Source organism: Eubalaena glacialis, chromosome 19, assembly GCF_028564815.1.
Source record: "Eubalaena glacialis isolate mEubGla1 chromosome 19, mEubGla1.1.hap2.+ XY, whole genome shotgun sequence".
NCBI lineage: Eukaryota > Metazoa > Chordata > Mammalia > Artiodactyla > Balaenidae > Eubalaena > Eubalaena glacialis.
This window is the reverse complement of record NC_083734.1, coordinates 9,022,810-9,047,645: the sequence shown is the minus strand read 5'-3', so window position 1 is coordinate 9,047,645 and position 24,836 is coordinate 9,022,810. Positions and strand designations below refer to the sequence as shown.

General features: G+C 50.3%; 1 protein-coding gene across 2 annotated transcripts in view; it reads right to left on the bottom strand.

Annotated features, from left to right (window-relative positions):
- The window catches only part of PIK3R6 (phosphoinositide-3-kinase regulatory subunit 6), a 46,351-nt gene extending 22,567 nt beyond the window's left edge, over positions 1 to 23,784 (bottom strand). For both annotated transcript variants that reach the window (XM_061175447.1, XM_061175448.1), the window contains exons 1-7: positions 23,679 to 23,784; positions 11,845 to 11,946; positions 2,517 to 2,600; positions 1,824 to 1,915; positions 1,064 to 1,132; positions 463 to 595; positions 249 to 318 (exon numbers count right to left, since the gene is read on the bottom strand). In XM_061175447.1, the coding sequence (XP_061031430.1) occupies positions 249 to 318; positions 463 to 595; positions 1,064 to 1,132; positions 1,824 to 1,915; positions 2,517 to 2,600; positions 11,845 to 11,857 (461 nt within the window). In that variant the 5' untranslated portion in view covers positions 11,858 to 11,946; positions 23,679 to 23,784. The remainder of the gene's footprint in view (positions 1 to 248; positions 319 to 462; positions 596 to 1,063; positions 1,133 to 1,823; positions 1,916 to 2,516; positions 2,601 to 11,844; positions 11,947 to 23,678) is intronic.
- Positions 23,785 to 24,836: the final 1,052 nt, after the last annotated feature.

Sequence of the window (24,836 nt, the reverse complement as noted above, 5' to 3'; positions counted from 1 at the left end):
TGGAGGTGGAACCATGGACCTGCAGAATGGCCCAGTGCTCGTGTCCACGTTCTGCATGTGAGCGGGCGAGCTCTGAATCCAGCCCAAGAAGAAAGTCCTAACTGCTTTCAGGGATCTCCAGGGAAGGACACGCCCCATCCACCCTGAGGACGTCCCGCTGCTGGACCAATGCCATGGGTGGGAGGGGCTGCTCCCCATCCAGCCTCCTCACTTGTCTTGCGGGCAGCGCCCTGGCTGGGGCCACTCACCTCTCCCGGTAGGGGTACAGCTCACTTGTCAGGCTCTGCTCGGCAAGGACCAGCCTCTGGTACAGCGTCCCTGCAGGGCAGACCACTTCAGCCAACCAGCGTCTGAGTCTCTGACCCCCATTCCCTACTTTCCCAGAAGGTGCTGGGGCTTTTGAGCTCCCTGGAATCCTGGAGAGGAAGGCAAGACCTTGGGCGGAGCTGGAGTGGCTCTTACCTGGGACGGCCGTCTCCGTTTTCAGCCTTATGGCGCAGTCCAGGGCGATGGTGCAGTAGGGGGCGGGCAGGGTCAGCAACCTCGTGCAAAAGGCATAGGTTCTCCGGTGGAGCTCCTCTGTGATGCCCGTGGCCTGGGTGAGAGGGAGGAGTCAGGGTGCCCAGAGCCCTAGGTCTCGAAGGGTCCTGGGTGGGGTGGGGTGATGGGGGGCGGGGGAGAGCAGCCAGACCTGGGCTCACACTTCCCTCCCAAATCTACACCTTCAGCCTCTTCTCCCAGCATCTCTAAGACATCTCCCCTCCCACACCACATTCAGGCTTATCAAGATGGAAGCTCATCCCCATCCTGTTCTGCCAGCAAATCAACTCCCCTTCCAGCCCTTCTGCTCTGTCGGGGTTGCAGATTTACCGCCACTACCTCCCCAATGTCATCTCTTCGTGTATCAGGGCGAGGGCAGGGCTATGGGGAGAAGCCAGTTAGGGGCAGGTGCTCCTAGAGCTCCTCTAGGCTCGCTCGCCAGGCAGAGCCGCTTGTCTCCTGAGTGTCCAGCCCCGTCACCCGTGGGTCACCCCGACCCCCTTCACCCTCGGTCCCCGCTCACCTTAGTGAGCACGTACATTAGCGTGTGCAGCAAGGGAACGATGACATGCCGGGCGTCCTCACTTTCTGCCTGCAAAACAGGAGATCACAGGACATGGACGGGGCTGGGGGTCGCAGGGGTCTCGCCACATCCTAGCAGGAGATGGGGTGGAAGGCAGTGTCCCAGCAGGCCGAGGGGAGTGGAAAAGGGCCGCAGCCTGCCCTGGTAGAAGAGCGGGGGCGGTGGCGGGGGGGGGGGGGGGGAGGGGGCGCCGCACAGGTGCAGGAGCCCAGGTGTGAGGGCGTGGGGGAGGGGTGCAGGGAACTCCCTGGGGGAGGGGCGGCACTGACTCAGGGCAGGAGCCGGCAGCAAAGCGACAAGTGAGGCGCCAGCTTGGAGGCTCCCTTGAGTGCAGCGTTTCCCAAACCTAGAGCACGGGGTGGTGTGGAGGGTAATTATGAGAATAATTGTGAAACTTTTTAGTAGTTAGGCATTTACGTTTACAGGTACTTTCCATTTCTGTCCAGTGATACGGGTCTTCCATTTACGGTCGTGCTGTAGAGACCCTTTTTGAAAGACGTTAACTCAGGTCAAACAGCGGGAGTCAACGTAAAGATAAAATTGCTTACAGCAAAGTACCGGAGAGGGAGAAATACGGTAGAAATCAAACGACCAGAGTGTGTGGGACACGGGGCGGATGGGCCCGAGTGCCCAGCGGGAATGGCCCCTCTTCCTCTCGTCGCCGTCTGCCCCGCCCCCCGCCCGAAGCCCGAGGACTCACCTTCTCCAGTTCTCTGAGCAGGATGCGGACCAGTGCCGGACTCTTGCCGGGATCCCGCTCGACCTTCTTGTGCAGGGACCATCTCCACATGCCTGGCTCAGGAGAAAGGGGTGCCCAGCCCAGCCAGGCGGGACGGGGGGCGCCTCTGAGAGGAGACCCCTCTGAGCAGGACCCTGAGCCCGGGAGTCCCAGGTCTGACCCCCGCCCCCACTGCCAGGTGCTGGGCTCCGCGCCCATGGGGGGGCTTCTCTGATCTGCAGCCCCCGTGGGCGGTGAATTCCCAGGGCAGAAGGGAGGGAGGCGGGACGCTAGCGGGGACAGGTGTGTGCACGTGGCTTCTGGAGCAGCGACGTTTACAGCTCAGCACCCCAAGCCACGTTCCTGGGAGTCATGCGGGCCTCGAGTGCCAGGGGACTTTTATTTGCAAGGCAAGTTGGAGAAGGCGGTTAAGAAAGAGGGCGGCAGACCCCCGATGGGCTGTGCCACAGTCCCTGGAGGGTGAGCCAGGGGGCAGAGAAGGCCTTCTGGGTCCTTCAGGCTCCAAGGATTTCCAGGAGGACGGGGGCTTGGCTGGAAGCCCCTCATTCTGTGAGCTCCAGGCTGGGGCGCTTTCTTCCCGAGAACACGTGGGCAGAGTTGGCTGGGCTGGGGTGGGGGAAGCAGAGAGAGCGGACGATGCCTGCCGGCTCTTACCTTGGTTGCTCGGCAGGGCAGGGGCCTGGGCGCTGAGCTCTCGGAGAACAGCGTGCACGCTCCGCTGGAGGTCCAGATCCACATCTGGGCAGCAGGTTGGGGAAGCTTTGAGGCCAGGAGCCCCTGGCCTTACCCTCGCTCCCACCTCCACTCTCCCTGAGAATGTCTTTAGCCTCTTCTCCGAGCCTCAAGAGGTGCCCGGAAGTAATCAGCTTAGAGCTGGCAGCCTGCATCCCGGCCAGGACTGCAATACAGCCTTTCAATCAGCATTTCTGTGTTCTTTGTAAAATCCACATTCCCCAGAGTATGGTACGTATATTGCCAGTGACATGCGAGACAATTTTAGATGGTACACAAATGATTCTAAAATTTGAGTAATTATGCACTTATTTTAATGTATAGAAAAAATATATAACAGTTCCTCAACTAGTATGAAGCTAAAATTTAAAGTCAAGTTAAAGAAACATATCAGATAAATACCAGGAGGTGACAAGAACTCTCTCCCTGATCAAACTTCACTCAGGATCCTCGAAGCACTGTTCTCCACTAGGCCCTCGGCGTAGCCCCTGTCCTGTCTTTGGTCTCCAAGCCCAGTTTTAGCAAGAATCCTGCTGTCAGTCGATAGAAGTCCCTCTCCCTGATATCTGATCAAGTTCTCTATTCCCCACCTTTGATGTGTAAGTCCTTGACCTGTGTCCAGCAAGAATTCTGTGAGGTCAGTTTAGTAAGAATCTCCCACCCCTGAGGTCCCCTCTTAGGAATTTTCCATCCACTGACCCCTCCCTCTGTTTGTTAGCTGTAAATCCCCAGCTGTCTTTGCCTTATTCAGAGCAGAGGCCCATCTCTCTCCTCTACTGCAATAATCTTGAATAAAGTCTTCTTTAGGGTTTAACAAGTGTCAAAATAATTTTTTTCTTTAACAGCAGAGCATTGACATTGCCAAGCTGTGGAGGTGGGTACACGAATCAGTAACTGACATTTGGAAAGCACCTCACTGATCTCCCGCTACAACGAGTTTAAGGAACCAAGGAGCTTTGTGCTGTTGGGCTGCGAAATCCATTACCTCCTGCTGAGGCCACACTTCCCAGCCAATAGGGACAGCAGCAGGAATTCTAAAGCCAGCTCGTCCTGGGGAACCTTTGTTCGTGGCTGACTCTCTGGCTCAGGGATGCCCCAACCCAAGACCCGTCAGTCTAGCACATTTCCACCCAACCCTTCCTCCCTTCCTCCTTCCTTCAGAGTCAGATTTTCATCACAGTCTGGGGGCTCGCTCTCCCAGCCCTCACCAGCTCCCTCTCCATTTTCTGTCCCACAGGTGTTTCCCCACATGAAGCCTTGCATGTCTCATCTTGTCTTGCTGTCTGCTTCTTAGAGGATCTGGACCAACACAGGAAGTACGGGAGACACTCCCTGCACCATCAATTCCCCTTTATGATCAGCTCCAACCAAGAGGCTGTTTTTACAGGCGAGGGTGCAGTCTCTTGTTGTCAGACAGTACAAACCACACGCCTCAGAGGTTCCCCTTTTGCCTTGGCGGTCAGGAAACTTACAGCCAAAGGGGGGCCCCGTCTCAAAAATCAGCTTATCTCAAGTGACAGAGACCTCTCTCCTTTGCTCCTTTTCGGGTGTGCTTGCTTCACGGTCTACTAAACATATATCTTAATTGCCTCAGATTCCTTTGGAAATAGGTAGGGTAGAGAGGACAAATTAAAAAAACCAGCAGGTTGCAGGCCAGGAGTTAGAATTTGTTTAGGTCAAGGCACCCCATGCCCTGGTGCTCAGGGACTGGCCCTTCCATGGCTCTGGCGTGGGCCCTTGCATGTCTGCTGGGGCCACCCAGCATCTCTGAAACCCTCACTTCCCTCCTGCCTCTCACTTGTCCCCCTGCCCAGACCAGGTCCAGGTCTGATCCTGAGTCTCCTTCAGGCTCAGAGCGGGCAGGAAGTGGGCAGGTGTTACAGCGCACGCTTGCCCACCCGGCCACTCTGTTGGGCAGTGCAGCATCTCCCAAAACTGGCAAAGAAATTATTTAGCCTGGCAAGAAGTCCTGTCACAAGCCATCCTTCCATCTACCCAGCTCCACCTGGCATGAAAATAAATGAGTTAACGCAGGGTGAGTTATTAAAAAATAATGCTATGTCCTATTTCTTCTTTCCTTCTTTCTTCCTTCTCCCCTCCCTTCTTCTGCCCACCTCCTCGCCATGGACTACACAAAAGACTTAAAACTGTGATAACTGTGATTTCCTCCCTGCCCCCTCATTAGAAGGGCAGCCAAACCTTTGTCTTCTGAGTCCTAGGTTCTCCTGCTTTGCAGAGGGAGTTAAGTTTTTATGTTTCAGAGAAAAATGGAGAAGTTAAACTCTGCCGGTAGCCCCGGGAGACAACCCCAAATAAACTTTGTTTTCAAAAGTCTGGGCAGCTGGAACAAACTCTCAGGCTTTGGTCCACATCTGGCTTGCAGACGTGTCTTGTTTGGGCTTGTAGAGTGTCTTGGAAAAAAAAAAAAATTGAACTAGCTGCCAACATTCACAAATCAGGAGATTTTGCATAAAAGTTCGGATTTCTGGCATCTCCTGAAAGTCTGTCGACACTGGGCGTGCATTCTTTTTACATGTGACAGTGACAGGGGCTGGGGAACAGCTGCCCCTTGAGACAGGGCACAGCTCCCCTAGGGCTTCAGAGTGGTCACTCTCCTTGTTTCCCTCACTTACATCCTCTCCCCGGCCCCTTGACTTTGAGACCCCTGGCTGTCTGATTGACACAATCAAGCTGGATTGTCTCCAAGGGATGGGGGTGAAGGCTGCTGCTTATTTAAAGAGGGGAGTGGCAAATCAAGGGTGGAAGGTTGGATTCCCAAGACTGTAAGGGCACGAGGGTTATGGGGACCCAGGAAGGAGGGAGACCAGGGTTGGCTGGGACATAGCTGACCGGTGGTGGCAAAGATCTCAGATGAGGGCAGCTAAGCACTAAACTCTGTGTGCTTGAGTGCCACTGCTGTGGTCTCCTGGGTCACCTTTGCCAGAGTACAAGAATGTCCCCAAAGGAGCCCCCTGTCTCCTTATGGACCATGCAAGCTGTTCTGGGGGCTGCAGCCATAGTGCACTGAAGACCACTGACACTTCCCATCATCCAGACTTTGTAACCCCTGGGCTTCTCACAGGATCCCAAGGAGAGGAGGGGGGTACCGCAAGTGAATGACACTGGAATTTGTACTGACCTTGGAAAACAAGAGCTTGAAGCTGGATTTGATTTGATTAAGCCAAAGAAATAATATTTCTTGTGCCTCAAGTATCTCAGGGTCGTTTATACATGATATGCAATGTCTAACAGCATTCTTGATCCAGAACAACCACTAAATAAATAACATTCTATATCCACCCCTCCATCCAGAAATAGGATATAACTATCAGGTATCCAGATTACTATTAACACCTAACATTTAAATAGCACTTGAGGGCTTCCCTGGTGACGCAGTGGTTAAGAATCCTCCTGCCAATGCAGGGGACACAGGTTCGAGCCCTGGTCCGGGAAGATCCCACATGCCGCAAAGCAGCTAAGCCGGTGCGCCACAACTACTGAGCCTGTGCTCTGGAGCCCACGAGCCACAACTACTGAGCCCACGCGCCACAACTACTGAGCCCACGCCCCACAACTACTGAAGCCGGCGCACCTAGAGCCTGTGCTGCGCAACAAGAGAAGCCACCGCAATGAGAAGCCCGCACACCGAAACGAAGAGTAGTAGCCCCTGCTCGCCACAACTAGAGAAAGCCCACGCGCAGCAACAAAGACCCAACGCAGCCAAAAATAAATAAATACATTAAAAAAAATAATAAAATAAATAGCACTTGAATGGTATACACATAGAGAGTCTTATGTAGGCGTAGCAAGACAATGGTACGTGTTCATCAAACCAAGTTCATTTTTGTCGCAGGCAGATGAGAAGACTACATTTCCCAGACTCCCTTGCGGTTTGACAGGAGCCATGTGACTGAGTTCTGGCCAATGGCACGTGGTGGAGGTGGTATGTGCCACCTTGAGACATGGCCATAAAACCCTCCGCCCTATCCTCCCTGAGCTTGGAATATATATGTGGAAGATGATGGTGCCCCGAAGAGAAAGAAGCCTATGTCCCTGAAAGACTGTAGCCCAGATGGGGTGGTGACATGAGTAAGAAATAAGCATTTGTTGCGTTGATCTGCTGACACTGGGGTCATCTGTTATGGCAGCCACTGTTCTCTGACTCAGGGACACACAAAGTGTGTCCCCGGTGTGTTGTCTCATTGGATTCTGAGCAGAGCCCTGTGAGTTTGGCAGAACAAATACTGTTCTCCCTGTTTTGTGGAATCTAGATTAGAAGTCGCCCCATATTGCCTCTCCAACCACAGAAGGTCAGACTCAGAGGGACCTCGGAGGCTGGCTCTCTTCCCATTTCCCAGAGGGGGAAATGAGGCTCAGAGGGGAGAGGCGATTTTCGCAAGGTCACAGAGCTGTTTGTTGGAGCAGAGCTTTCTGTTTTCCAAAATGCACTTCCTCTAAAGCTGTCATCTTACTTGTGACCATTCACCTCTTTACTGGGGAAAGGGAAGAGGGGATACCCAGCTGAGACTGTGAGCATGTGTCTACCTATGTGTGCCTGGGGCTTGAATGCAGGAAAAAACGCCCCTGATAAAGTTGCCTGAAAAAGGGTTCCCAGCTCTCCAACCAGCGTAGATGTTATTACAGCTAAAGAGACAATAGGGAGGAAGGAAGGGAGAAGAAAGGCTGACAGGGTCCTGCTGTGGCAGGACACCCATAGTTCAGGGTTTGCGCTTCCACTTCCGGCCACTCAAAGCTGACCCAGGACTTGGCAATGTCAGCTCTCCATTGTCCTGTGATCCTAGACAGTCAAATCTCTCCCCAAGCCCCTCTTAGATGTTTGCTTTTCCCCTACTTCCCAACCTTGGCTCACATTAGAATCACCTGGAAAGCTTTAAAAAAATACTGATGCAGAGCCCACCCCAAACCAAATAAATCAGAAATCTGAGGGTGGGGCCCAATAATCAATTTTTAAAAATATCTCCCCAGGAGAATCTAATGTACAGGATTGCAGAACTAATCTAATTCAGTGAGAATTACTGTCTTAGGCGATAAGTTTGGACATATGAATAACTGATCTGTTAGAGAAGCCGTGAAGTGACAAGATGTTCAGAGTTCACAGAGGACAATCATCCCTGAATTAAGAATGAAGGTCACAGGGTCAGGATGGCCCCTCCCTGGCAATACTCCTGGCTCTCACCGTGGTGGGAGGAGATTTAAAAGAATACAATTGGGGGCTTGCCTGGTGGCACAGTGGCTGAGAATCCACCTGCCAATGCAGGGGACACAGGTTCAAGCCCTAGTCCGGGAAGATCCCACATGCCGCGGAGCAACTAAGCCCCTGTGCCACAACTACTGAGCCTGCGCTCTAGAGCCCGTGTGCCACAACTACTGAAGCCCGCGCACCTGGAGCCCGTGCTCCGCAAGAAGAGAAGCCACCGCAATGAGAAGCCCACGCACTGCAACGAAGAGTAGCCCTCGCTCGCCACAACTAGAGAAAGCCTGCTCGCTGCAACTAGAGAAAGCCCAAGCGCTGCAACGAAGACCCAACGCAGCCAAAAATAAATAAATAAAATAAATAAATTTATTTAAAAGAATACAATTGGAGAAAGTTTATTATTATTACTATTATTTTTGTTGTTGTCTGTTAGCTTGTTTGCAAAAGGTATAACCTTTGTTTAGAAATGTAAGCCTTGGGCTTCCCTGGTGGCGCAGTGGTTGAGAATCTGCCTGCCAATGCAGGGGACACGGGTTCGAGCCCTGGTCTGGGAAGATCCCACATGCCGCGGAGCAACTGGGCCCGTGAGCCATAACTACTGAGCCTGCGCGTCTGGAGCCTGTGCCCCGCAACAAGAGAGGCCGCGACAGTGAAAGGCCCGCGCACCGCAATGAAGAGTGGCCCCCGCTCGCCGCAACTAGAGAAAGCCCTCGCACAGCCAAACGAAGACCCAACACAGCCAAAAATAAATAAATAAATAAATAAATAATAAAAATAAAGGAATTCCTTAAAAAAAAAAAAAAAAAGAAATGTAAGACTTACAGACACCAGTGCTCTGACTCTCTTTGCGTCCAGCCATGACAGGAATAAGATCTCCTAAGATTTTTTTCAAGCAGACCAGTCTTTGTCTTCTTGAAGTTGTCCCATACCTTCTTGTGATGGTTAATTTTACGTGTCAACTTGACTGGGCAACAGGGCACCCAGATATTTGGTCAGATGTTATTTTGATTGTGTCTGTGATGGTGTTTTAGATGAGTTTAATATTTAAATCGATAGATCAAGTAAAGCAGATTGCCCTTCCTAATGTGGGTGGGCCCCATCCAATCAGTGGTGACCTGAATAGAACAAAAGGCTGACCCTCCCCCAAGGAAGAGGGAATTCCTCCTGCTTGACTGCCTTCCAGCTAGAACATTCGTTTTCCCCTGCCTTTGGACTTGAACTGAAACACTGGCTCTTCCTGAGTCTCGAGCCTGCTGGCTTCTGGAATGGAATTTACACCATTGGCTGTCCTGACTGCAGGTCTTGGTACTTGTCAGCCTCCATAATCACGTAAGCCAATTCCTTACAATAAATCTCATTCTGTATATGTATATACATCATACTGGTTCTGTTCCTCTGGAGAACCCCGACAAACATGCCCAGAGAGGACCATGGCATCAGTATGGGGAAAGCTGGTGGAATAATCAAACTTAAAATTCCCTCAGCCTGCTCCAGCTGGTGCACATAACCACCCAGATGAGAGGGTTACAGGGAACACAAAATTACTACCAGAGAGATTGAATTCATAATTCCCAAGGGATGTTTCCCTCAAACTAGGATGTTGTGGAGAATTGTCCTTTTCCACTCTCTGGGTATCAGCCGTCAGAATCAGAACCCCCTCCCTGGACTGGAAATGGAAACACACCAATGAACTCTTTCTGGTCCCTTCCCTTTAAAATCACAATAAAATCACTAACCCGGGGGTCCCACTACCTCATGCCGGGTGAGCCATAATACAGTTGAGAAGAATATGGCTTGTTTGTGTGTGTTCCAATTCAGACTCAGAATACCCGAGGCAGCTTAGCTCTGTACAGGTGAATGTCATTTAGTACATGTTGTGTTTACTAGTTTCCATTTTGGAGGATGACCTTTTCCTGACCTTGACCTTTCAGCTGGGCTCCATTTTCCTGGAGCCCATGGGGCCCCTACACGCTGACCACCTGGACCTTACCGACTGCCCTTCCTACCAGGGGCGAAGACTTGTCTGAGAATCCCCTGGTGAACAGACAGCTCTGTCTCAGCATCTCAGCTGCTCACTGAAATCATATGCTCAGCACCCAGATGGATCATTGGCTGGAGTAACACGGCTCATACTCCTCTTTCTTCCATCCCGTGCCTGATTCCCACCTTCCCCCCATGTGGTATAAAGGCTCGGATGGTTCTAAAAAGGTTTGCAATCTTGCCCCTGTTTGCAGGAGTGGCAAAATAACAATACCTTTGGTGCCCTTGAAACATTGCTCTTTTGCAGCCCTCAAAACAAACATCTTACTTTTCAGGTGCCCCTCTTCTTGACTCTAGGATGAGAGGACTCTAAGGGCTGTAGGAAGGTGGGAAAAGTTAAAAACAACTATAATTTGGGACGCCAGCCAGGACAACTGCAGTCCCTGGTCCTGATGGAAAAAGTCCCTTTCGGAGTCTCCAGGGCAAGCATCCTAATTTGGGGATGCTTCTCTCACCCACTGGATTTTGGGTCGGGGGGGTCATCTGTCACATCTTTGGGGGGTGGATGTTGGTGGTCTTTCTTGCCCTGTAGCCTTCCCCGCTCACTATAATCCTGGTGACACTGTGACCCAGCTGCCCTGCTTTGCCCTGGCCTTGGAGTGGCACGGGACCAAGCTGGCCAACGGACTCTCTCCCTCTGGGTGACCTTTGTGTGGGTGACAGCCCGGAGTGGAGAGAGCCTCCCTCTTCCTGTCCTGGTGGCAGATCCACCTTGTTCCCTGCCCTTTCTGGTGCCTGGTGCTTCAGCTGTTCCTTCAAAGCGCAGCCACTTTTTATTTTTGAATATTAAATGAACCCTATGGGTTTCTATTGCTTGTATCCAAAGAACCTTTATCGGTATACCTCCCTTCCTAAAACACGATACCGATGTGTCTTAATTGTTGTAATTCAAGTGAGTGCAAAGTAAGTTGGTTTTGAAATGTTCAGTAGGAGATTTTCACAGTGCTGCCTCCACCCTTATCCTCCCAGCCCAAACCCCCGCTGGTTAAAGACGACCAGGAACCTTGTGACACCAAGATTCACTGGTTGAAGCTTCTTCTGATTGGGTGACGCTCTCTGAGGGTGAGTGGGGTGTGGAAAGGATGCTGTCTTGGGAATGATAACAAGCTGGTGGCTGTGCCTGCCTCGGGGTGTCCCCTACCCTTCCCTGGGGCAGGGATCTTCAACGGCATTGGAGTCTATGCCTGGTGGCCGGAGGAGTGGTTTCTGACTTGCCAGGTGGACATTAGTTGATATACATCTTGGGGGAAGGGTCATCTCCACTTGTTGTCTCAGGATGGTGTAGGGAGAAGAGTCTAGGTTTTGGAATCAGCCAGACGTGGGTTCCAATCCTGGATCTGCCACTTACTAGCTGTGTAGCTTTGAGCAAATTACCTAACCTCTCTGAGCCTGTTTCCCTTTTAGTAAAATGAGGACAATTGTACTGACATCCCTACCTCGCAGAATCCTTCTGATGTTTTCCATGAGGCAACCCGTAGAGAAGTCATTCACAGCACAGGTGCTGGAGCTAGACTGCTGGGTTCAAATCCTGATTTGACCATATAATATCTATGTGACCTTGGGACAATACCTGTCTTCTCTCACTTTCCCATATTCTGTAAAAAATGAAAGTAATAATAATATCTATCTTATGGGGTCTTTATGAAGACTAAACGAATTAATATTTGTCAGGCGCTTTTCCCACTACTTGATATATTGTAAGTGCCATAGAGATTTTTGTTAAATAAATGCAAGTGTTTGGCAATATATATATTGCTATTATTGTCATTACTCCCAATGTCCAGCTCGGTGATCTGCCGGCAGCTGGGGCTCGTACAAGCGTGTAGATGTCCATCTCTCAAGATGTTCTCGCATCTGGGGAGCTGAGTGGGGGTCTCTCAGCCCCGCTGGGTAGAGGTGGTCCTGCTAGCCCTGGGGGCATCCTCACCTGCCAGATGGGCCTTCCCCACTCTGCAACGAGGTACACCAGACCCCCCTCTCCCGGACCATACTGACCTGAGCTCTCCATGGGGGCCTGGGGTGAGTGCAAGGAGGATGTGATTATCTCAGGCAGCGGAATGGAAAGTCAGGTGGTTGTTTTCCTGCAAAGAGGTGGTTCTGCAAAAGAAGAGACAGTTAGTGTAAGTGGCGGGAAGTGTACAAAGTATATTTGTGGAACGGAGAGGCTCCCAGGGGACCGAGGCTTCGCTCAAACTGGAGGGGAGGGAGTCTAGATTTATTTAAGAAGTGCTTCTGTGGTGCTTGCTATGTGCCAGGCACTCTTCTAAACACTTAAAAACCATCAACTCTTTAATATTAACCTTATGAGGTAGGCACTATTTTCTCCCCATTCCACAGATGGGGACATTGAAGCACAGAAACAAGTAACAATTCAAGGTCAAATAGCTAGTAAGTAAAGGAATGAGCGCTTGAACTCAGACCATCTGGCTGTAGAGCTCACGCCCTCAATCACGACCACAGGCTGCCCCACTGTGACCCCAGACGGACGGACGCCCGAAGTCTGCTTCCCGGAGCAACACACTTCACAACTGAAAAGCAGAGGAACTCCGAAAGGATCCAAGAGCTTGTTCTTTGAAGAAAAGAAAAATACACACATACACACACACTTGGGAAAGCTAATCGAGAAAGAGAAAACAAAGAGACAATATTAGGAATGATAAACATCCCATATGACATTTATCTGTATAAAGAAAGTCTGAACCCTCTGTATCATACACAGTTTTCTAGGAAAATAAAAATGACTCAAAAGGCTCTAGAAGAGTTAGAAAAACTGCTTATATTAGTAACCAGTGAGGAAACAGAGAGAGCCATCAAATAACTAGCTCTTAAAAAGTGGTATCTGGCTCCGATGGTTCCTTTGATAAGTTCTCTCAAACCTACAGAGTGAAGCAAGTTTTTATGTTACTCAGCATAGAGTTTACTGTTCCAAAGAATAGAGAAAGAAGAAAAGATTCTCTGAAAAAGCCAGCCTACCCTTGGTACCAAAAATCGAATGAGGATAGTTTAAAAAAATAGAGCAAGCACTTCACATCCACTGTGATAGCTACTAAAAAAAGAAATACAACAGAAGGGACTTCCCTGGTGGCGAAGTAGTTAAGAATCCGCCTGCTAGGGACTTCCCTGGTGGCGCAGTGGTTAAGAATCTGCCTGCCAATGCAGGGCACACGGGTTTGAGCCCTGGTCCGCGAAGACCCCACATGCTGCGGAGCAACTAAGCCCGTGCGCCACAACTACTGAGCCTGAACTCTAGAGCCCGCGAGTCACAACTACTGAGCCCACGTGCCACAACTACTGAAGCTCATACACCTAGAGCCCGAGCTCTGCAACAAGAGAAGCCACTGCAATAAGAAGCCCGCACACCGCAACGAAGAGTATCCCCTGCTCGCCGCAACTAGAGAACGCCCACGAGCAGCAATGAAGACCCAACAATGAAGACCCAATGCAGCCAAAAATTAATTAATTAATTAAAAAAAAAAAAGAAAAAAGAATCCGCCTGCCAATGCAGGGGACACAGGTTTGAGCCCTGGTCCGGGAAGATCCCACATGCCGCGGAGCAACTAAGCCCATGAGCCACAACTACTGAAGCCCGCGCGCCTAGAGCCTGTGCTCCACAACAAGAGAAGCCACCGCAATGAGAAGCCCACGCACCACAATGAAGAGCAGCCCCCACTCGCCGCAACTAGAGAAAGCCCGTGCGCAGCAACGAAGACCCAACGCAGCCAAAAATAAATAAATAAATAAATTTATTACAAAAAAGAAAGAAAATAGGTCAGTGGTTGTTAAGGGTTTGGGATAGGGAGAGGGGGTGACTACAGAGGGGAAAGAGGGAACTTTTGGGGTGATGGATCTGCTCTGTATCCTGACTGTGGTAAAATCGATATATGTGTTAAAACTCATAGAACTGCATAGCAGTAATAGTCAATTTTACTGTATGTAAATATAAAAAATTAAAAAGTATTAAAAAAAGAGAGAAACCCACATCTTAATTTGTAACTGGCATCACGTGCTTGTGTGCTTAGTTGGTTTTTACCAAATTCTAGAATTTACCAAGAAAAAGGCATGTTTGTTCAATGGTGCTCTCACATCTTTAAAAAACCAGATCATTTACACACAAGGCACAGTTACTTCTTGAAAAACATCTGAGGAACTGGAGTGGAAAAGTAATTGACATTTTAGTGTATACCCTTTTTTTACCATTTTAATTTTTTTAAGCTTGTGCATGTTTTATATACTCGAAATGCAAATAAGCCTCTATATCTAATTACCAATTTATAGGAAATACAGATATTACCAGGATGCAAAATCCAGCATTTGAGAAACTCTACAGGACAAACATTCTGTTTTCTTTAACAAATAAATTGCAGGGAAGATGGGGTGAAGGTGAGGAGGGGAGACGTAAAGCCAAAGGAAGTGGGGGCTACAGATTAACAGGATTTAAGAGATATTATCAACCAAGTGAATCTTATTTCGATCCTAATTCAAACTATTACAAAAAACTATGACATTCGAAGCAACTGGAAATTTGAACACCACAGAAATTTGGGTGGAGGGAGATAATAGTTTTGTAGTTCTGTTTGAAAAAAAAATAACAGCTGTTGTCTTTTTTTAAATTAAACGTTCAATGTTGAAGTAACTGTAGATTCACACGCAGTTGTAAGAAATAACACAGAGAGATCTCACGTGTGCTTTACCCAGTTTCCCACTGTGGTAACACCTTGTGAAACTGCAGTGCAAATATCATTACCAGGATATTGACATTGATACCTTCTTATTCAGATTTCCCTGGTGTGTATGTGTGTGAGTCCTTTATCTTTTAATGATACACACTAAACTATAAAAAAATAAGTGGTATCACTTACCCATAGGCACTGGTTTTCATTTTTAATACATTTCTACATCTGATGTCTTAATATGAAATAGGTTTGACTTTATTTTTATTATGTGGCAGAGGGCACACAAAAGAGAGAGCTGACATGTATGTAAGTTGGGAAGCATAATAATAAAATAGACACCTGTGAGCTCATCACTCAAGGACACGGCCATTGAATTACACTGTGCGTGTAACTTATAATCGCGGGGAAAAAACAATAAAACTATTAAAATAATTGCTCTTCTCTTCCTCCCTGGGTCTCTGGGACTGCTGTGCTGTAAGGCTGACCATGCTGAGATGTGGGCGTGACTTCTGGGGTCTGAGGAATCCAGCTCAAGTCCCAGCACCCCCATCTCCATGGGGCCCACTGGGGGCCTCTCTGAGCTGCAGTCTCCTCCTCTCTTTGTGAGATGGACACCCAGAAGAACCAGCTAGAATGTCAGACTATTTCATGATGACATTTTAATCAAGGGCTGGGCATGCAGGTCGGGGAACTAAAATTCCACTCAAGAGAGGAAGGTGTCAGGCATTCATGATGTTTGTTCTCTCCAAAAATGCGCAGTGGCATGTTTTGGTGGGCAAGACTAGACACTGAAATCTAAATGAACTATGAAACTTCAAACATGAAAGTTCAACTGTGAGTGGAAGACCCTGGGGTGTTCCCAGTCTACACGGAGGAGCTGGAAAATGGCAACAGTCAGAGCCACCGCCCAAGGCGGACAGGCAGTGGGAACAGGGCAGATCCCCAAACCCAGGGGTGGAGGGAGACAAAGAGAAGCTTCCCAAGTGGGACCCCAGAAGTTGTGTTCTCAAGTCGCCCTCTATCGGCTATGTGGTTGTGAAGAAGGATGGTGATAACCTCTGCTCCAACCCCACCGCCCCACCAGGTCCAAGCCACCATCATTTCTTGTTCAAATTATGGCAGTGCCCCCAGTGGGTCTCCCAGCTCCCACTCTTCCCCCTACAACCCAGCCCCTGATTGAAGCCCTCCAATGACTTCCCTTAGACCTTATCATAAAGTCCACACTCCTCATCCCGCCTAAATCTTGCCTGATCTGGCCTCAGTGCTCCTCTCCAGCTGCATCTCAGCCCGCTCTCCCTCTGGCTCACCAGGATCTCACCTCATGGCTCTTTGTGCTCCTCTAAATTGCCAAGCTCAGTCCTACCTCAGGGACTTTGCACACCTCTGCCTGCAACACCTTTCTCCCAAGCTTTCCTCACAGCCGGCTCCTTCTCAACACTCAGGTCTCATTTGAAATGTCACCTCCGTAGAGAGGCCTTTCCTTGACCAGTCTTTCTGAAATAGCTTTCCCAGTCATGCTCTAGCACACTCTTTTATTTTATTCATAGCTTTCATCAGGATCAGAAATTTTCCCATGTAATGAGTAGTTTTCTGGGCTCTTCATTAGAATGTGAGCTCCACAAACACTGGGTTCCAGTGTGTCTTATTCACTGCAGCATGCCCAGTGCCTAAGGCAGTATCGGCACCCAGGAGACAGTGAATAAATATTTTGGAGAAATATTTGAAGTCACATGTCCAATGAATGATGAACCAGGGCTAGAACTCAGATCTCAGCCTGGGGTGCCCAGTCATGGCCCCCTCCCTTCCCTCCGTACCCATTCTTCCCCTGCTCCAAACCTCACAGAGCACCCTCTGCCCGAGGAAAATAAAGTAGACACACGGTCAAACTTTTTCGGGGAGGAATCAGCTAATAATGACCACTGAGCAGCCTAAAAGGAAAAGAAACCACAAAGATACAGATTAAAAGAGAAGTGTAGGTCGGGTCGGGGGAGGGATAAATTAGGAGGCTGGGATTAACATACACACACTATTATGTATAAAATAGATAACCAACAAGGACCTACTGCATAGCACAGGGAACTATACTCAATATTATATAATAACCTATAAGGGAAAAGAATCTGAAAAAGAATATATATAGCTGAATTGCTGTGCTGTACACCTGAAACTTACACGATATTGTAAATCAGCTACACTTCAATTAAAAAAAAGAGAAGTAGGGACTTCCCTGGTGGTCCAGTGGTTAAGACTCTGCACTCCCAATGCAGGGGCCCCGGGTTCGATTCCTGGTCAGGCAACTAGAGCCCACATACTGCAAATAAAAGAGCCCAAATACCGCAAGTAAAAGAGCCTGCATGCCACATTCCCATGTGCCGCAACTAAGACCCAGCTCAGCCAAATAAATAAATAAATATATTTTAAAAAAAGAGGAGTGTATTCTCAGGACTTAACTATGTAAAGCTGGGGGTGGTCTGGGATGATGTTTAATGGAAAGCAAAATTCTAAGAAGCTTGAACAATCGCTGTCAGAAAGCCTCCTTCATTCTTCTATTCATTCATTTGCTCACTTATTCACTCATCAACCATGTATTCGGTGCCCGTATGTATTTGTGCAGGTCCTGGGGATACGCTGTGCCACCGCCTTGTTCCTCTGCAGGGGCCCTCTGTAATCTATTTCCTGTCCTTTGGGGCTGCTGACCACACCAGTATGGGGCAGAGCCCTCAGGGGTCAAGCCTGCACCAGACAGGAAATGGAAACAAGCAGAACCCAGGTCATTCTGGCAAAACGCAGCAACATCTCAGTTGTTTCACTTCAGGATGATGTGAATTTCTCAGGAAATAAACCTTGCCCTTTTAAGCACCCAAACTTGCCTCTGAGGTTTTCTCGATGAATCTCATGGGAGTTGACTGCACGTACCTCGCCGTAACACAGTGAGGATTTCAGGGGCTGTCGGTAGGTGAAGGAAGCCTCCATCCTATGCTGAAAGGCTCCTACTTTCTCAGGTATGAATCCTGTTTCAGCAGTGGGGACTGCACCTCGCACAAAGTGGGTGGATGGGGCTGCCGTCTGGCCCACCGCCTCACTGGCCCTCCCAGCCAGGAAGGGCGAGGTTCTGTAATCCATCCAAGAGGGCACTTGCTGTAATCTGTGTGTTCAGAGGGGATGCCTCTCTTAAATTGGAACAAAGGCTCCTCTGTGTTGGTGGCTGCCCTGCTGCTGTCTCTGCTCTTTCACCAGACTGCCAATTTGCTGAAGGCTGGGAAGCCAGATAAACACATGGCATTGTCTTGTATGTAAAATATGGAGACAAAGCCCGAGAAACTGATCTATGAAAAGAGCGTGGAACTCCCATGCTCTTGGAACATCTATTCGGGCTGCTCCGAGGCCCTCTGGCTCTCTTCCTAGCTCCTGGCAGTGTTTCGAGGGACTGAGATTGCTGAGTAGATCCAACAGCATCTATGGAACACTGTTCACGTGGCAGAAATTGTGCCAGGCCTGAGCGTTTAGAGGTAAATAAGTGAGACACAGTCCTTGCCCTTAGGAGCTGGGGGTCTACCAGCCCGTGACTTCTCACTGACTGCAGTGTGGCCCTACTCGCCACGTTCTCCGCCCACGATTGGCACACTGGTCCCCATGCCCACAGCAAGCTTGATGACACACATATTTCACAGAAACCGAGGGTAGTTATCAGTTAGCCATTAATAAATAATAAACTGCCTTTGCTGATCAGGCTTGCTTTAATTATTTTTACAAAAACTTGCGTGTCCTCCAAGTGTCATGAAGCCTGAACAATAAGACATTTGCCCAAGTTGTTTTTTAGGAACTCAAAGCTGTGTCCAGTTTGAGTTTGAGCCCATTAAGACTGGTTGAGACCACGGACCCTCCATCTGGGCAGGCGCAAGTGTCCACTTGGTGACCATTTGGCGTCAGGGGCCCAATACCTCCACCCTCAGAACATGCTAATGGCACCATTTTCTGAGCATGCGTCCCGTGAAGAAGCCTGTAGCTTAGTTGCACCTGCGCAGAACGATGATTACCTCACCTTTTCTTATCCGCATCACCTTTCCCCATGCTCCCCACGCCTCATCTTTATCTCATAAGTACCCCTCGCCCCCTCGCCTTCAGGAAGGCGGATCTGAGATTTGTTCTCCCGTCTCCTCGATTGGCTGCCTCATGAATAAACCTTTCTCTGCGGCCAACCTCAGCATCTCAGCATCTGGCTCACTGCGACTTGGGCAGACCAAACGGGTTTGGTAACATCCGCACGGGGAACCAGAGACTTGCTCTGCCTGGTATATTGTTAGAATTCACTGCCCACGCTAAAAACTCTGCCCATGGCAAGTGTCTGAAAGGTACACATGCTATACAGTGAAAAAGCAAGCATCCTCCTTCCCTAGAAGCAGCCACGGTTCTAGAAAATTTGACTCTGTAGCCCACATTTAAAAGTCAAATTTCACATAAAAATCAAGATTCTCGGCTTTTACTTAGAAGGAATAACTGGAAGATCTGGAAACAATGGGCCCATAATTCCACGTGGCAACAATCAGTGGGCTTGGACTGCACCCGCCCCGCCTACTGTGTCCACCACTGTCAGCTGGTCTGTGGCATCGTTCATGCTTCCTGCTGGGCTCTTTGAGGCAGACAAGCTGGCAACCCACAAGCTATATAGATCTTTCTTGATTTATGATGGGGTTACATCCCAATAAACCCATTGTATGTTGAAAATACTGTAAGTCGAAAATGCATTGAACACACCTACCCTTACAGAATATCACAGCTTGGCCCTGCCTACCTTAAACCTGCTCAGAACTCTTCCATTAGCCTACAGTTGGGCAAAATCTTCTAACGCAAAGCCTACTTGATGATAAAGTGTTGACTACCTCACGTAATGGATTGAATACTGTACTGAAAGTGAAAAACAGAATGGTCGTCTGGGTGCAGAATGGCTGGAAGTGTATCAGTTGTTGATCCTTGTGACCGTGTGGCTGGCTAGGAGCTGCCCTGCCCAGCATATCGTACCCCATATTGCTAGCCTGGGAAAAGATCAAAATTTGAAGTACGGTTTCTACTGAACGCACGCTGCTTTCCCACCATCGTAAAGTCGAAAAGTCTTACGTCAAACCATTGTAAGCTGGGGACTGTCCGCTGTGGCCCAGGTCCCAGTTCTCGGAGACAAGAGATAATTACAGACACACCTGATGTAAGCTGGGCGTTGCGGTTGCCCCGAGGTGCCATGTGAGTCATTCGACAAGCATTTACGGTACACTTCTCTACTTCTCCGTAGCCCCTGATGCATTGCATCGTGAATGTCAAGCACTTGTACGAAGACAAGACAGGGTCCCTGTACCCAAGCCGCTCCCAGGCTGGGGAACGGAATCAAGTCTGTTCAGCATGGTTGCTATGGCAAGTGGCACAGGAAACAGAGGTGATGCTGATGTTCAGAATACTGGTGAAGAGGCAGCGGTCCCATGGGAAGGGGGTCCCAGACACAGTGGTAAGGACACTGCTCTGCCACTTGTGCGGGGCATTGGTCTCCGGCTCCATCTCGGATGACCGACTGTGGCTTTTGTGCTGCTAACCAGGCAAATGGCACGTCCAAGCTCAGCTCACAAGCCCCTGCCCTCTCCCAGTTCCCCCAGTCATAGCAAGAATGCGACATCACAGGATAGAAACACACCAGCCTCTGCCACCAGTTGGGAAGATTCCCAGCAGCACGGAAAGCGGCCAAGGGGCGAATCCCAGCCACCTGGGAGCAGCCCCGCGGCCACGGCACTGCGGCCTCTCATACATCCCCCACCCCCATCCCCGGCCAGTGCTATTTGTTCCTTGTCTCATTTGCTCAATAGTGATTGAGCCTTATCTGTCCTACAGACTCAAGGTAGGAGAACCAGGTCTTCAGCTGAAGATCATATAAGTGGATGGATTCATTCATTCACGCAACGAATATGTTTTGAGCCCCTTCTAAGTGTGAGACACTGTTCCAGTTCCTGGGGATGTGGCAATAAGTTAAAGTAGACAAAGACACCTGCTCTCATAAAGGTTGCACTCCTGAGGGTATGTAGTGAGGGTGGGAGTGGGGGAAGACAATAAATGCCATAATTAAGTTGTATATGAGATGCTGAGAAGTGCTAATAGGAATACGGCTGAGAAGGGGATCGTGAGGTTCCAGCGTTGGGGGTGCCATTTTAAAAGGTCTCCCTAAGGAGGTGACATCTGAGTAGAAGCCTGCGGGAGGAAAGGAGCAAGCCAGGCAATGTCTGCAGGAAACATGTTCCATACGAAGGGAACAGCCACCCAAGCGCTGAGGAGGGAGGTGCCCGAGGTTTTTCAAGGGACAGTGCAGCTGGGGTGCAGTCAGCGAGGGGACAGTAGGAGGATGCTGGCAGACAGTCCTCCACGGGTTTGTGCCTGTCTGGTGAGCTTTTGTTCCAGATCATTTCTTCAAGAAGGTTTGTATCATGAACAGCCTTGGAACAGACAGCAAGTATCTCCTCCAGGGCCAAGGGTGGATTTCTTTGCCGTCCAGTATGATAGAGACAATGTCTCCTTCCAGGGCAAAGATGGCAGGTTTGCTCGCAGCCCATCGCGAACACTGGGGGTTTCCTTAGCTCAGGGCTCCTCAGCCGTGACGCACAGCATCAACTTGGGGCCACCTCCCCGCTCTCCCAGGGGACTTGGGGGCAGGACACTCACACTGCCTGTTGCACCGTGAGTGATAAACACCTGGGTCTCTGACTCTAGAATCTCGTGTTTTCTGCCAGCATCCCTAAAACTGTGGCACGCTAACCTGTTAGTCACAAGGAGGGTAAAATCTTAGACCCTTTCCAGCAGAGGGGCAAGACCAGAAACAAAGAATGAACGAGTGAATGAATGAATTGGGATTCAGAGGACATTCCTCCTTAAACACAGAACATTAGCAACGTACAGTCCTCAGGGCGGGTGCAAACACATGGCTGTTCACTGCCTTGGGGTGAAATAGGCCACAGGACCAGCCACAGAGCCACAGAGGCGGTTCTGTGACACGCGGCAGGAAGCAGCAGATGGGACCCTGTTCGCAGCTGCTGCTGCCCATTCTCTCTGTGCAAGAGATCGTGGGAAAGACTTCCCGGCTGGAGGAAGAGCTGCAGAGAGCAGGACTGAGGAGGCCTGGCTCCGGGTCAGTGTTTGGCCGTGAAGATCCCAGCTTCGGAAGATCCCCTGCCTGCCCCATTGCTGGCTCCCGGGCCAGACTCTTCAGACAGAAGAAGCCACCCCTTGGGAAGAAAGACACGGAGTTTCCCAGGACCACACCCCTGCCTCCCTCCTGTCCTGCGCCCACCGCCCCGGCACAGAGAGAAGGGACCCCCCACCGCTGAACTACTCCCCTCTCCTCCCACCTGCGTTGCCAGCCGGCCGCCCCCAGGATGTTGGGGCAGATGCCATTTCCAGGACTCTGAGTTTTTCTCTCCGTAGAGACAGACTTGCCGGACGACACACCCAGTTCTTTGGTTTAGAGCGTGTGATTAGTGGGGGTGGAAATGCAGAGCTTGGGGTTCTGAGAGGGCCCCTGTCAACCCTCATCCCACGAGGCCCGCTGGGCTTTCCAGATTCCCGAGGGCCCTGCTCCCCAGCTGTCCCCTGAGGACCGGGTAGGCCCACTTCCTCCGCCGAGTCTGCCTCTGGCTGGGAAGGAAACACCTGGATGCGAGAGGGCTGGTCGAGGGGGGAGGAGGAGAGCATTGTTTCTGGGGTGGGGGGAGCTGGGGGAGCCTGGGAGGAATGTGACAGGGCCTGGATGCAGACCAGGAAGCCGCGAGCCAGCCTGGCATTCACGTCCACCATGAGAGCCGAGGAGGTAACAGAGGAAAGTGGCAGAGTGGTCGGGCAGGTAGCATTTGGTGCTGGACTGCCCGGGTTCCAAGCCTCTCTGTTGCTATGGCAACATGTTGCTTAGAGCCCTTGTGCCTCAGTTTCCCTATCTTTAAAGGAGACCTAATATTAGCACCTACCTCATAAGATTACTGTGAGGACTCAATGAGATGATATTCAAAAGCCACTTACTTAGAGCTAAATAAAGAAACAGGACAGGCCCATGCTGCTATGTCCTCCACAAACCCCATGCGTTAGCAGCCAAACTGTTCTTTCTCGCTGTTCACACCCACTCTCCTACTCTGGGTTTGCGCACTTTGTCCCCCTCACTGGCACGCCCGCCGCTGCATCTCTGCACACAAGCCCTCTGTCTCCCTCAAGACCCAGGTGCCACTTTGCGTGGAGCCCTCCCTGATCCCACACCTGCGGGGCTCTCTCCACCTGCGCGCACACCTCGCCTCGCCAGCGGCCCCGGCACCTGTTAACTGTCTGTGTTAGTCACTCACAGCCGTGTCTCAACCCCACACCAGCCGGGCAGCTTCTCAAGGACAGAGACACGGCTCTGGTTGGACTCTGGCACCGGCTGCACACGTAGAAGATGCTCGATCCATGTGTGTGTGTGTGTAGAGAATGGCCAAGACCCGGGACGGAGATGGACAGATGATGTCCCAGGAGGGGCACAGATGGGGGACCCAGAAGATTCTCTCTGAGCCCTGTGCCTTGCTTACCCACTCTGCAGTCTTTGGCAAGTAAGTTGTCTCAGTCTCCTGACCTATACACGGGCATTATAAACATACCCAGCCTTCCTCCAATTGCCCGTGAGAATCCAATGGGCTAATGAATGTATTCTATAGCACCAGGCGTGAATAATTAGTCCTGTTATTACTGGCATTTACAGGATTCGGAGAAGAAACGAGAGGTCTTCTCACAGGGTCCTGAGTCCTTTCTTCTTGTGAAAATGGATTGAATAATCTTTTTTAATTTTTTTTTGGCCGCACCTCGAGGCATGTGGGATCTTAGTTCCCTCACCAGGGAGCGAACCCGTGCCCCTTGCATTGGAAGCGCGGAGTCCTAACCACTGGACCTCCCGGGTTGGATAATCTTAACTTGGCAGAATGGTCATAGCAGCCACCACATCTGGGCAACCCGTCTCAGAAAGGCTGGGCGTGTGTTCATAGGCGCCAGGGGTGTCTTGCCCCTCACGGGCTCCCCTTCCAGCATCCCTCCTCCCGGACCCTCCACCTGCTCTGCTCAGATCTGCCTCTCCCGGCTCCCTCCCTGGAGACCCTACCCCCAGCCAGCGCCTACCTTGGCTCAGCTGCAGCTCAGCTGTCCACAGTCCTGCCCGGGGAGGCCTCCAGCCCCGGACCACCTGATGTCTTAGACGAGCCCTGACCGGTGTCTGCAGCCTCCAGACCTGCAGAGAAAAGCCCAGTGTCGCACAGGCCTGGCTCTGTCCCCTCCTCTTCCTTCCCCTTCCCCATGGCCCTCAAAGCTCCACCCAGAGCACATCCTGCTGCGAGGCTGCTTTCTAGAGAAGTGTCTGTGGTCAGCCACTGGCCACTGGAGGTTCTTTATTCTGATTGGGTGGGAGAGTGGCACCTCCATGGGCCCCCCGCTGGTGCTGCCTGGGCAGCGATGCAGGGAGCCCTGACTTCTTTCTCAAGCTCCAGACACACCAAGAACCCCCCACCGGACACCGTCAGCCAGATGGCCCCAAGCTCCTCCGACTCAACAGGTGCAAAGCCAGTTCCTCGTTTCACCCTCTAAACTCACTTCTCTGCTGCTCATCTCAGAATCAGAAACCTGGGTGTCGTTCTTCACACCTCCCACTCCCTCACCTGTTATACCTAAACAGCACCAAGTCTTGTCACTGTCTCATGAATTGTCCCTTTTTTTTTCCATCCCCCATGGCTGTCATGAGGTTACCATTGTTTTTCTCATGAATTGTCCCTTTTTTTTTCCATCCCCCATGGCTGTCATGAGGTTACCATTGTTTTTCTCCTAAATTATTACAACTGCCTGATGTCTCCTTGCCTCCGCCTCATAGCCAAAGGTCTCTTTCTGATAGTGAAACACAAATCTGATCACGTTACACCTTGTTACAACCTTCAATAGCTCCCTATTACCTTCAAGAGAATGGCCAAATTCCTTCGCATGACTTGCAAGGCCCTTCTTTTTTTTTTTTTTTTAATTTCTGAGATATACATTTTAAAGTAATAACTAGAATTATGACTTATAACATTATACCAGAACATATAAGATTTTTAGAAATTTCACGTAATGCAAGGCCCTTCTTGATCTGGTCCTCCCTTGATCCCCAACCTCAGGCTTTATCCCCTTGCTCTGACGCCTTCCAGAACGACTGCAGTTCCTTAATGATCCAGGCCGTCTCCCACCTCCAGGCCTTCACATGTGCAGTGGGATTCTCTTCCCAACACTTCTCCTGGCTCACTCCTAATCATC